General features: G+C 43.0%; 1 protein-coding gene across 5 annotated transcripts in view; it reads right to left on the reverse strand.

Moving 5' to 3' along the window:
* Window positions 1–632: 632 nt before the first annotated feature.
* The window catches only part of ENOPH1 (enolase-phosphatase 1), a 32,497-nt gene continuing 19,714 nt past the window's right edge, over window positions 633–13,415 (reverse strand). For all 5 annotated transcript variants that reach the window (XM_019794544.2, XM_034671626.1, XM_002912474.4 and 2 more), the window contains 4 exons: window positions 11,925–12,127; window positions 9,256–9,388; window positions 7,503–7,626; window positions 633–1,752 (listed from right to left, as the gene is read on the reverse strand). In XM_019794544.2, the coding sequence (XP_019650103.1) occupies window positions 1,613–1,752; window positions 7,503–7,626; window positions 9,256–9,388; window positions 11,925–12,049 (522 nt within the window). In that variant the 5' untranslated portion in view covers window positions 12,050–12,127 and the 3' untranslated portion in view covers window positions 633–1,612. The remainder of the gene's footprint in view (window positions 1,753–7,502; window positions 7,627–9,255; window positions 9,389–11,924; window positions 12,128–13,415) is intronic.

The following is a 13,415-nucleotide window of genomic DNA, read 5'->3' on the forward strand; positions in this document are numbered from 1 at the left end:
TTTTATTTATTTATTCGACAGAGATAGAGACAGCCAGCGAGAAAGGGAACACAAGCAGGGGGAGTGGGAGAGGAAGAAGCAGGCTCATAGCAGAGGAGCCTGATGTGGGGCTCGATCCCATAACGCCGGGATCACGCCCTGAGCTGAAGGCAGACGCTTAACCGCTGTGCCACCCAGGCGCCCCAGTCCTCAGAATTCTTAATTAGTTCCTGGGAGATAAAAATTATCAGCGTAAAGTCTTTTGTATTCCCTGTCCTCTCAAATTTGCAATACTTTTTCATATTCAAGGCATCCCCAAAATTATTCCTCCAGGATTCATTACAGCTTTTCTTGATTAAGAAACACGCCTCCTTCAAACATTATGTTATATATCTCAAATGTAAGATTCTCAAAAATCTAAGAAACCCCACTCATAACATGAATGCTTACTATCCAAATGAAATAATAACCAATGAGATCATATAATAGCCAATGATTTTCCAGTGGCATTGCATTAAAACGCACACACCCCCCACATCCACACACAAGATTAAGGCAAAAACTAAAATAAAGTTCTTCTTATTTTCTCAATCTCTCTTCAGTTTATCTTTTGCTTATGGCTAGGTGGAATGGTTCAGGAACCTACATAAAACTGAGTGAAGAAGAAAATGTTTTTATTAATCACGACACAAAACTGACATGACATCCCATTTGGATTGAACCAGGATAAATAATGCTGTTATAAAATTTACACTCTTCACATCCATTTCAGAGGAAAATATTACATTATTAGGGCTCTTCTGGAAGGGTCTTATGGAATGATTTCAGTAAACCTTTTGTTTTTCAATAGTAAATAGCAACATATATTCTCAAACTGTGCTAAAAAGTATTAGAAAGGCAACTATAAAATCCATAATGATAACTGGCAGGATTAGGACTATTCTGTTAAACATTAAGAATCACATTCCAATTTTAGCTGTTACATCAATGCACCTTTTTTATTGGTAAGGCCTAGATAGGGGAACCACAATGATTAGCTCAAGTTTCTTCAGTAATAGACACTTGCTTCATCAAGATTCAAATGAGTTTCCTTTCCCAATTTTGCTCTCTTTCAGAGCAGAAACAAATAGGCTTTGTCTTTTGTACAGAGGGAGGCTAATATTTTGAAATCCAGCTGTCATAATCTTCTAATTCATAATTTAAAAGGGGAATTAGTTATTATTAGGACTAAGTCTATGAAAGACTTCCAGTTTTTAAAATAACAAGGCTTCTGAGTAACTTCTTGAACGTACCTTTCCATGTTGGTACATGACTTGATAAACATAACACGTGTGATCTGCATTGTGGTAATTCTTCTATCAGCTACATTTTGCCCTCAGTAAGGGTTAGAGTTGTGGTTTCAAATGATTTCTACACAGAAAGCATCTTTAACTAAGTTTCCTTTTCACTGAACGGAGATTTTTTTTTTCACTTATGTGCCTGAGGAAGGCAATTCAAACATACGCATATATACACTTGCATACCTATGTGTGTGTATATATGGTTTTTAAGTACGTTACTTTTACCATTAGAATAAAACTAGACTATAGGGAGAAGTCTGTGAGGACGGGCTGGTGTTCCTTATGGCCCCGGTCTAGGCTGAGGAGGGCAGGTACAGCTCGCTGAAGGACGTGATGAGGCTGTAGTAGGTCTTCTCGTCGTCCGTCAGCCCTGCGTTGCCGGGCCTCACCACCACAGCGACGTGCACATCCGCTTCCTCGGCAGCGCTGGCCTCTATGAGAATCCAAGTACGTGTCAGAAACATCAGCATGTGATGCCTGTGATTTGCTTCAAAGTAATCGGGGGCATGTGGGGAAGGAAAAACAAGTTTGGCCCCGATTTGATCATTGTTGAAGCTAGAAGATGGGCATATGTGGGTCTGAGTATGTTATTCTTTCTTTTATGTGAATGTAATACTTCCATAATTAAAAATGTTTAAAAATATATGACTGTACCTGACAGACTAGAATGGTCTAGACTTCCCTGTCCTGGAATATAGTGTATTGTGTATCCTAGACGTCTGAGCTTTTATTAAGTAGTTACGAATGCAGAAGGAAAGAGTCATATTCTGTCCATGACTTTCCTCCATTCCCTCTCATCAGTCCCACAGAAAACTGAGTGTTTCCCAAAAGTCAGGCTGTCAGTAATAATACCAGTTAGGTAGAGACGGGACAAATGGAAGCCCGTGATCCAATCAGGCCAAAACTCCTGCTGTCACATCAGGAGCCCAAATATGTCCTACCCCCTGGCCAGCCTCCCCATCTTTTTTGCCTGGCAAATTTCTACTCTTCAAAATTCAGCTCAAATAGCTTGCCTTCCAGAACTACTGCCATGTGCTCCTTTAACGCTTTGTGTTTAGCTCTATCACCACTAAATGAATTGACATGTTATGATCTGTTGTCTCTCTTCTTGTTAGACTGTGAGCGCCTTAAGATCAATGACTGCATGGTAAAGGAAAAATAGGACTAGTAAAAAGAAACTAGGTAAGCCAGGTATACTAGGGGATAGCTCTAATATGCTTTGGGTTACATTCCTCTCTCCATGCTGTTTCCATGTGAAAGATAACGGCTACTATCTTATATTAGTTTAGCACTTACTATGTGCCAGGTGCTCTTCTAGGAACAGACCTATATGAACAAAACAAAGCTCCTGCCTTCATGGAGCTCCCATTCTCATTTAAATCTTCACAACAACCCTGAGGTAGTTAGTACTACTATCCCCATTCTACAGACATGGAAAGTGAGAGCTGGTGACTGGTAGAGCTAAAGTCTGAAAGTGTGAGCCTGACTCTCCCGTCTGTGCTCTAGAACAAGGGCGAGCAGAGGATGACCTGCCACGGTGCTTTTGTAAATAAAATGTTATCAGAACACAGTCGTGCCCGTTTACTTGTGTACTGCCTATGGCTGCTTTCTCACCACCAGGACAGAGTTTAAGAGTATGACAGAGACTGTAGGGCCTGCAAAGCCTAAAATACACTATGTGGCCTTTTACAGAACAAGCTTGCCAACTTTTTTTTTTTTTTTTTAAAGATTTTATTTATTTATTTGACACAGAGAGAGAGACAGCCAGGGAGAGAGGGAGCACAAGCAGGGGGAGGGGGAGAGGAAGAAGCAGGCCTCCATTCCAGCAGAGGAGCCTGATGTGGGGCTCGATCCCAGAACACTGGGATCATGCCCTGAGCCGAAGGCAGACACTTAACGACTGCGCCACCCAGGTGCCCCCAAGCTTGCCAACTTCTGCTCTAGAGCAATACTATTCCAAATGTGACCTATGGACTTGTAGCAGGGGAATCACCGGCAAGCTGGTTAGAAATGCAGATCTTTGGGGCGCCTGGGTAGCTCAGTCAGTTAAGCATCCGATTCTTGATTTCGGCTCAGGTCTTGATCTCAGGGTCATGGGATTGAGCACCACATCAGGCTCTGCACTCAGCAGGGAGTCTGCTTGAGATTCTTTCTCCCTCTGCTCCTCCCCCTTCCCACCCGCCCCCCAGCATGCTCTCTCTCTGAATAAATAAAATCTTTAAAAAAACAAAACAAAAAAAAGAAACAGAGAATCTCAACTCCCCAACATGGAACTACTGAATTAGGATCTGCGATTTAACACATGACTTCTCAGCACAGAAGTTAAGTTTTGATCAGAAGTTTCAAGGAAAAAAGACTGGCAAGAGAGGAGGCATTCTGCGCAGACATAAAATACACATACAAATATTGGAAGAATGGAGCAAGTGAGACAGGACACAGGTCAGATGTGGTATATTTGAACAGAAAGAGCAAAACGGCAAAGAATCTGACACATGTTCTATGGCGTTTAGATCTGGTGTCATAAGAAACCTCACTGGCTTCCTAACCTTTGGAAAACAGTCGCATCTTCCGAATGGGTTAAAGGGCAATAGTGCCAAGAGAGATACAAAGTTCCCAGAGACAGTAAATGGGGCAGAGCGGTCTCTTCCACCTACCCACCTCAAGAGTCTAGCTTCTCTTCCTGTAAAAGGGCTGTCACCGTTCCAGAGCAAACGAAGTGCTAACCCATCCCCTCACCATGTGGCAATGCCTTCCTCCAGGCAAACTCTGCAGGCGCCATTCCCCTCATCCCTAGTCCCTAGCCTGACTGCCTCAAGCACAGCTTTCCTCTTGACTAGCCACCCACCATCCCAAATGAGTTTAGCTATCGTGATCCACGTGGGACCTGACACTAGCTAGCGGCTTTGCACGTTCAGCCTCTTACCTAGGCCACCACCGGGCAAGTGCTGTCCCTAAGAATCTATTTGCCCTGCTGGCATAATACTGACTTAAAACCCTGGACCTCCCTCCTTTCCTCCAAGAGAAAGTCTTTCGGATCTCTCTTTCATACTTGGGATGTTATTTGGGATATCAATTTAGTCTCCATTCTGCCTTGGCAATGGAGTCTGGGCATGTGGTACCAAAAACAGAGGATCAGAAATAATAGAAAAGAACAACGCAAGCAGCCAGCTGCGTGGCCCCATCCCAGCTACACATGAGCCCAATTCTGGCCCTACTGCCTAAATGGGTGTGGAGCTGGCAGAAGATGAGGGACAAGAACAAAACCTCTGTGCAGAGACCTTGGAGAAAGCCAATTTTGTTTTGAGGCTGATTTGGGGATTATCTCTATTCGCTAAAGTTAAGAATAGCTTCTGGGACTGCAGCCCAAAGAAATGGCTTAACTGAAAAGAGAAAGACATAAAATTATAGATGTACTATGATAACAACTAGAAAAAAAAGTGGCTAAAGGTGAGAATATGAAGAACCTGTACGTGATCTTACTAGAGCAGGGATTATAATTAATAGCAGCCAAACCGTGAGGAATGGGGTGAAGACCTGGGGATCACAACACATTCAATCCCAGAATACTCAAGACAGGTTGGTTACGTGGGGGGCTCCAGCCACAAAGCAGTTCTCTAATTCTTAGCCTGCAGAAACTTATCATCCAAAGTGCTAGGAAATTAAATAGAGGGTAAAACACGGCCTTGCATCTCCACCAGCCCCTTTCAGATGAATGATGACAGAAAAGCAGTTCACAGATGAATGCAGCTAACCTCAGCAGAGCAAGGCCTATCTCCTTTCCATAAGGAACAAAACAAAGTAAAAGGTCTTCAAATCATCCTTCCTCATAGGGCCTGCTATGTTTCACACCCTTAACCTACGGAGACGGTAAAGCAAGCTACTCATCCCACCACTCTAAGCCCCGAGAAGCCATTCACAAGGGAGGGTATATCATAGCTTTGAATTGGCCGAAGTTTCTATAAAGAAATAAGATAGGAAAATATTTACAGTTCAGGGTAGAGACCAGGTGAAACGGCTTTGTCAAGGTTGATGCTCGCCAATGGTTACGTTTATGTGGCCTGGCTACCTAGTTACACAGGGAACCCTGAAGCAGTGTGCCCGTGCGTCTTGTCTGTCTGTTCCTCTCCTTCAGTGCGGTCCGAAAGTAAATGTCAAGTTTTCCAGGATGTAGAAAACTGAGACAACAGTTTGTAGGAACCCTTGGACTCTGAAGCTGACCCAAGCCAAGACACGTATGACATGCTATCTGCTGAGTTTCCAAACTCAAGACAACAAATGGCTGTGACGTGGCACCATCTACCCAGATCAGAACTTTCAGTCTACATTCACCAAGGCCAGAAATTTAACGAAGACATTAACGATTACTAAATGTCTACTGTATGTCAGTTAAAATTAACTCTTCTTTCTCTAGAAAACATTATTATAACTTTTTGAAAGCATTACATGATCTATGCTGGTTAAGTTTTTTTTTTTTTTTTTTAAGATTTTATTTATTTATTTGACAGAGAGAGACAGCGAGAGAGGGAACACAAGCAGGGGAAATGGGAGTAGGGGTGGGAGAAGCAAGCTACCTGCTGAGCAGGGAGCCCGATGCAGGGCTCAATCCCAGGACCCTGGGATCAGGCCCTGAACCGAAGGCAGATGCTTTAACGACTTAGCCACCCAGGCACCCCTAGATTTTTTTTAAACGACTTAGCAAATCAGTACTTGCTTATATACCTCTAACTCTTGCCTAACACAACAGACCAAAAGCTCAAAGGTCAGCAGCAGAGAAAGAATGCAGTTCACACACACTACCTCTGGTAAGATACCCTTTCAGCATCTTGGATTTGCTTTTGGGGCCCTATCTCTGAAGTCCCAGTGGGTAGGGGAGACTCTAGTTCCACGACAAGATAGGAAGGGCCAGAGAGAGGAAGACAGCCTACAGACTCCAAGGGGCCCAGGACTCACATGGAGCCAACCAGGCAAGAGAGCACCCAGCCCTCAGGCTCTTTCCCTAAATGCCCTTCCCCAGCCTGCCGGCCCAGACATAATATGTCAGGGCAGCCGCACGGTACACAAAAGTCCTGCTCTGGGGTAGATGGAAGGTGAAACTTATGATCCAAGGTAAGCAGAAAGAACACACTTATAAAGAACTGCCCTCAAATACAGATGCAATTATAAACACACCAAAAGTAGGCCCCCTGGGAGATGCACAAACTCTAAGGACAATGAGCACGCAATCCAAAGCTGGAGCCAGGTGGGAGAGTGTGGGAAAGCCTTACCAAGCAGAGGCTTTCAGAGGAGAACCAGAGCCCAACCTTCTGCCAGCACCCACTACCTCTTCACTGGCTGCTGTTTGTTTCCTCATTCACTACAGTTTCCTGCTGTAATTCTCTAGAAGATCTACATTCTTACACAGGAGCTGGAGTGTGAGTTTTACATTTGGTCAAAAGTGCTCTTGAACTCACTTAAATTACCGATACAGTACAGTGTATACTGTTACATGCGTTCAATCCTTAAAGTAATAATGCATCTGCTAACGTACCATATAAAGTAAAGAGGGCCATGCTGGGTAAAAAAGATGTCTATCTTTCAACAGGTGAATCACACGCAACAAGGCCAGAGGTTCAGACCATGAGGGGTGCATGGGGACTGAGATCACCTGCGGGCGGGTGGAGAGGAAGCCCCTACTCACCTTGGGGCAGGGCTCATCAACTGCAACAGCAAAGAGGCAAAAGTGAGTTCTCCTTCCCTGTAGCTTTTTGTTTCTTTTTTGGTTTTTAGCTCATGTCATTGTTATTAAATACACATGATCAGGGCCACTATAACTTTATGTCCCTAACTAACCATGCACCTACCCTCCTACCCTTGCCACCCATGCTCCTTCCCACAATGACACCCCTTAAACTGTCCTTTGTTATCTTACCATTTCGTCTGTGTGTGTGTACAAAAGGATGGGTGGGGAACCATGGATAAGAGTTACAGTGAGATCTAGTCCTTCCAGTGCCACCTGCCCACACACTACCCCCAAGGATGGGGAAATGGAGAAAAACATGGACCAGTTGGTTCACGGTTTCTTTTTATAAACCTGTTTCATTTTTCAAGGGTCCACATACACTTTCTTTATAGAGGCCATGTGTTTGCAGGGCCAGACTCAGCACCTACCCTGGAGGATACAATATAAGGAGTCAGGTTACTCACCTAGAGTAACATCTGTCAGAAACAAGATGTTGTTGGTTGAGCACCCAATGCTGCTTGCAATCTTTCGGTAACTCTCACTCTCCACTTTGTGTCCAATCTTGGTATCAAAGTGCCCATCAACGAGCTGCACACAGGGAAAGAAAAGACTGATGTTATAAATACACTTGCAATGCGACCCCTTGGTCTCTCCTCCATCCACTCTGAAATACGTAACAATCATAGTGATTTTGTCCCCTCAATAAATAATCCCTGAAAATCTACTTGAGAGGACTTTATGCAGGCTACAGAAAACAAAGTAAGATTTTAAAGAAATAAACATTTAGAAGAAAACTACCAATTCAATATATATAAAATCATGTTATAATTTATTTGGTTTTCTTTGATTAGCATTAATTTTATATCCATAATCTTTTAAAATATACATGCCCGACTTTCTATCCTTAAAACCCTATTTACACTCAAATTACTTACTGGACTGGGTTTCACTCCCAATGACAGGTGCTGAACATTGTCCTTTTGATCCCCGAATGAACAGATTTCTCTAATCTGCCTCATTAGTAAGCTGCTACTTAACTGTCTTGCTCTGCTGCTGACCTTTGAGCTTTTGTACTATTTTGTTAGGCAAGAGCTAGAGGTATATAAGGAAGTACGTTTTTACCAATGAATTCAGTAACTACTGTGTATTATCTACTATCACCTTACTGTCTGTTCCATCAGAGAGAACAAAAGAGTAGTTTACATCTGTATTTCAGAGGAGATACACGTTATCTGTATACCCATACTTAAAGGGTTTTATTCTTGACTTAATATTTGATTTAAACTAAGATAAAACACAGGACAGTACTAAAATGAGAATAGGACATCTCCAAAGCCAGTGTTCTATGTGCGCGGTAGAGGCTCAATAAATATTTATCTAAAAGACAGGTGGCTGAGTGACCTACATATCACTAAGTTCAGCCAGTATTCAGTTAGTTGGCATTTCTTTTTAAAGTCCTAAACGCCTGCTCTTTTCCCAGTGCCCGCCCCGTCCTCCAGACGGCACAGGGATGGTGGGACAGAGGGGCTGGCAAGAATTTTCTCATCTACGAAGAAAGGGAACAGGTGGCCTTAACATTACATCATTGTTTAATAACACACCCAGTTCTCTTACAGAAGAATGAGGATTCTGCTAAAATAAAATCCATTCTCTCTCCAAAGTGCCAGAAACAAATGACTCTACCCTGCACTCTGCTTTGTTATAGAAGTGTTCGTGTGCATGCATTCGGATGGGGCATGTGCCATTCCTGTACTGCTCACCTGCTACTTGAAACCAGCAAAAGAACGGGGCCATCAGTTTCGTCTGAGCTGACAATTATCTAATGTTGGCAAGACAGCTGATTTCCAAGCCAGCTCACATCTTATTAGCTGTATTACGTATCCATATATATATTCCTGACTGCCCCCCCATCCCAGACCTGCCAATGCAGATTTGCTAGGAAGCACGGCCCAGGGCTCTATGCTTTTAACAAACTCCCCTGGTGATCGTTATTCACAACAGCGTAAGAATCTCCGGTGCCAAGACTGGTATGACAGAAAACATTTCACCCTTCCCTGGAATGCACTCCCAGCTTATCCACTTCCCTTTACCACCTGCTTAGCATATGCATGCAGTGATCGGAATGTTGATTTAGCTTGTAACTGTAGGATATTCCTTTAAGAATCATTATTTCATGCTTTGATAGTGTCAGAAAAACAGAGTAATCAGGTAACCTACCTCGAGAATATCTCCCTCTGTAGAATGCCCAAATAATAGCTTCTGGGCCTCTACACTCCCTGAAGAATAGATATACACCTTCATTCCAGCCTCTCTCCATTTCCGGACCGCTGGAACTACATCTTCGAAGAACCTAGAGGAAAGACCATCAGGTTCAAATGCGGGAACATGTTATCGAGCCTGATGAAAACCAGTCAAAATAGCTGTAACAAGCTTCTTTTGTTTGAGTCCAGAGGGTCGCCATGAGAAGCACCTCCAAGAGACTGCAAACTCCTGCTGAGCTGACAAGCCTGTCACTGGAGTTCCAGGACTACAGTGGATTAGAAGCAACAATTCAGGTGGCGAGAACAGTTTCTGACAGGCAGCCACACTAACAACAGTAAAAAGTGATTACAAAGAAGGGATGAAATAAGAAAGTGCTTTTTAAAATTCCCAAGGCACTCAAAAAAGCAAGTAACAATTATGTAATCTTCAATGTGATTCATGACAAGAAATTAAATTATGTCCAGTGTGCCTTCAGAAAGCATGGAAATGGCTTTAAAAAGATTTGCTCCCAAACAACTACAAGAAAAACATTTGAGGATTCAAAGCTATTCATATGTGACTAGCTAGAAAACGGAACTCCATTTAAGAACTAAGAAAACCTAAAGTTTTAAAATATAGAAAAAAATCACATAACAATCAGTTAAGAGACCTGTACCATCTCACATCAGCTAATCAGCAAACAGTGTCTAGCTTTTCTGATTCCTGACACTAAGTCCTGCTTCCCAGTTCTACACTATTCAGTGGTGGAATTATCACAGAAATAAGTGAAAAGAGAAGCAAAAGGAACTTGGAACGTGGAACCAGTCATCTTTAAAAGATTAACTGGAAAATGTCAGGGAAGTCTCCTACTGGATGAAACAGTTTAATAGATTACACTAATTGAAGGAAAGAGATCAACTAGTTTGAAACCAGCACACATAATCGTGGGTTACTTTGTGTGCTATTTTGCGATTACAGAGACAGGATTTCTCTACATTCAATTTGTAGATTGTTATTGCTCCAATTCAGGGCTTAGAAGTCTAAGATAACTTATTTCAAGTACCTGGGTTTATAATTAAGGAAACCAGTCCAAGAGAAGGAAGGACTAACTATAATTAGTTCGAGTATCCTCTCTCAGCTCCACTCTTCAGTGTTTTATATAGTGAACTAGCAGATGTTCCCAGAGGATTGGCCTATCCTGAAATTCTAATGCATCCTTTAAAAAGTGGAAGGGGCGCCTGGGTGGCACAGCGGTTAAGCGTCTGCCTTCAGCTCAGGGCGTGATCCCGGCGTTACGGGTTCGAGCCCCACATCAGGCTCCTCTGCTATGAGCCTGCTTCTTCCTCTCCTACTCCCCCTGCTTGTGTTCCCTCTCTCGCTGGCTGTCTCTATCTCTGTCGAATAAAAAAAAAAAATAAAATATTAAAAAGTGGAAGTCCCCTGGGGTGCCTGGATGGCTCAGTCAGTTAAGGTTAAGCATCTGACTTCGGCTCAGGTGATGATCTCTGGGTCCTGAGATGAGCCCAGAGTCAGGCTCCTTGCTCAGCGGGGAGTCTGCTTCTCCTCTCCCTTTGCCCTGCACACACTCTCTCTCAAAGAAATAAAATCTTTAAAAAAATATATTAAAAAGTGGAAGCCCCTTATAAGGTACATAAATAAAGGAATGGCATTTCATTCAACAGAAAAACAGAAGAAATATAGCAACTAGAAGAAGTCCTGGATCTCAGGGTGTACATCAGGCAATGGCCTAAAATCCTTAGTGGCAGTGTCTTACTAAGAATTTCTTAGCAGGGTGCCTGGCTAGCTCAGTCAGTGGAGTATGCAACTCTTGATCTCGGGGTAATAAGTTTGAGCACCAAGTTGGGTGTAGAGATTACTTACTTAAAAATAAAATCTTAAAAAAAAAAAAAAAGGATTCCTTAGCAACACAAGACTCACAAGTGTCCTTCGGCAGGAAGGCTTTCAGGAACACCACAGCCCAGACTCAGAGGGTCTGTGGAAGTTGCTGTATCAGCAGCAATACTGCTGCCTCTCTGAGTAATCCCAAAATGACACGGAAATTAATCTCACAGCATTCTTCCTTCTCTAGCAGAGCAGAAAGCAGGTAACCTAACAGTCTTGAGAAGGAGCCCGGACAGTGCTGTCTGCTAAAGATCAAATATGCCCAAGCTCAAAGAAGTCACTATTTTCTAGGAAGCTGTTTTAAACTGGGGTACAAGTCCTCAACCATCCCACAAAGCCAGCCATGCTGCTCTGGGGAACTTAGCTGGGTGGAATGCTTTATCCTGGCTTTGAAAAAACAAAACAAACACTTGCTTGTTAAAATAAAAAGAATGCTGGGCGCCTGGGTGGCTCAGTTGGTTAAGTGTCTGCCCTCGGCTCAGGTCATGATTCTGGAGTCCTGGGATGGAGCCCCGCATCAAGCTCCCTGGGAGCCTGCGCTTCCCTCTCCCTCTGCCCACCCTCCTCGTTCTCTCTCTTACGCTCTCTCTCAAATAAATAAAATCTTAGAAAAATAAAATAAAAAGAATGTTGATTTTTATCTAGTTGACTAATCACACAACACTGTAAAGGGAGGACCAGTGGAAAATGTACTGGGTTTCAGGGCTGGTGAAATGTTTCGAGTTCCTTGAGCAGTTACATACTCAGCTTTCATGCGCCCAGCTGCGAATGCCGCCCTCCACATGTGGCCCTGCAGCTGTTTCAGCGCCGTGGTCTTCCGGTCCAGAGACATCTGCCAGCACACGTTATCCACCACAGCCTGGATCATCTGCTGCGGGTCACCTCCTCCATGCCCAGATGCAGCAGGGATAGGAACAGCCCCATCCAGATGGGAATCCTCTTCAGCCTTTAAGTCATAAATAACATGAAGTTTGTTTCTTACTTATTTTAAAAAAGATCACTTGAAATGAGACCCAAAAACCCAGTGGACCAACTCTCTCCAACTACCAGTGGCATCTAGCACTGTTACGAATTAAAGTATCTTACACTGTGGGGACTGATATGAATGATTACTAAAGGAAAGTGGATTATAATTAATAAATGTGAATTTATTAATAAATAAATTCACCTTTCCTATATTGCTAAAGCTGAAATTTAAATGGAGAGACATGTTGTACATGAGGAGAGAGACAGCATATAATGATAAAATGATATAGTGGGACCCAGTGTGTTGATTCACTTACAGGGATCAACAAACCAGGATTTCACTTAAATGTGATCATTTCCTCTGCACTATAATGAACCGAGGAAGAAACAAAGAAAATGTCAACAAAATCCGTTTACGCCTGGATTCAATGAAAAGAAGCTAGCAAAGCAATATTTGGGGTTGGTTCTTTCTCAATATCTTGCAGTTTTCCTCATTTTGCCCAAAAAACCTAACAGCTACTTAGAACAAGGACTCTGTGACGAAGTATATGTCCAATTTCTAAATACCAATGATGTATATACTATAATGGGGGAATGTGTAATTTCAGTAAGAAATGAGACAGCAGAAAGCTTACGGGAGGGGAGTGTTTCAGACTAACCCAGAGTTACCTAGAACATTTAACAAACCCAAATACCCCATGGCCCAAAGGCTATATTTCCAATCCCAACTCCCAACCATTAAAACATTTCTAGAGCATTCCACATCATCTGATGCAGAACATGAAACAGAAAATAACTGTCAGGGTTCACCCTGCAGAGTGTGTAAATCTTTGCCACAGAAACAATTTGAAGAAGAAAACGAACAGGAGTTCTATAGCACAGAATGTGGAAGGAAAAAAAGACTGTAAGCCGGGCAGAGAACAGAGCAGAACAGCATGGGAGATGAAGGCTGGGCCTAGTGTGAGCGGGGCGTGAGGTCTGCAGGGCTGCGTGGAAGTGAGGCCCCAGGAGCTCTGTGCAGGGAACAGCAGGGCTCCTGCCAGGAGGCAGAAGAGACTGGAGAATCACTGAAGACATGAATGAAAAATGTGGTAAGATGGCACCAAAATCTCTTGCACACTACCCAGAAAAAGCTTAGTTTTAAAAATACATGACATTTGTATGCAATCGAAATGAATCCACCAAGAGGGAACTGTAGAGACAATCAACTGCCATGATCTGGCCGTTTAATTATGTACTGTGAATTCCTAAGCAGGCAAGTCACCACA

This window comes from Ailuropoda melanoleuca, chromosome 11, assembly GCF_002007445.2.
Source record: "Ailuropoda melanoleuca isolate Jingjing chromosome 11, ASM200744v2, whole genome shotgun sequence".
Classification (NCBI taxonomy): domain Eukaryota; kingdom Metazoa; phylum Chordata; class Mammalia; order Carnivora; family Ursidae; genus Ailuropoda; species Ailuropoda melanoleuca.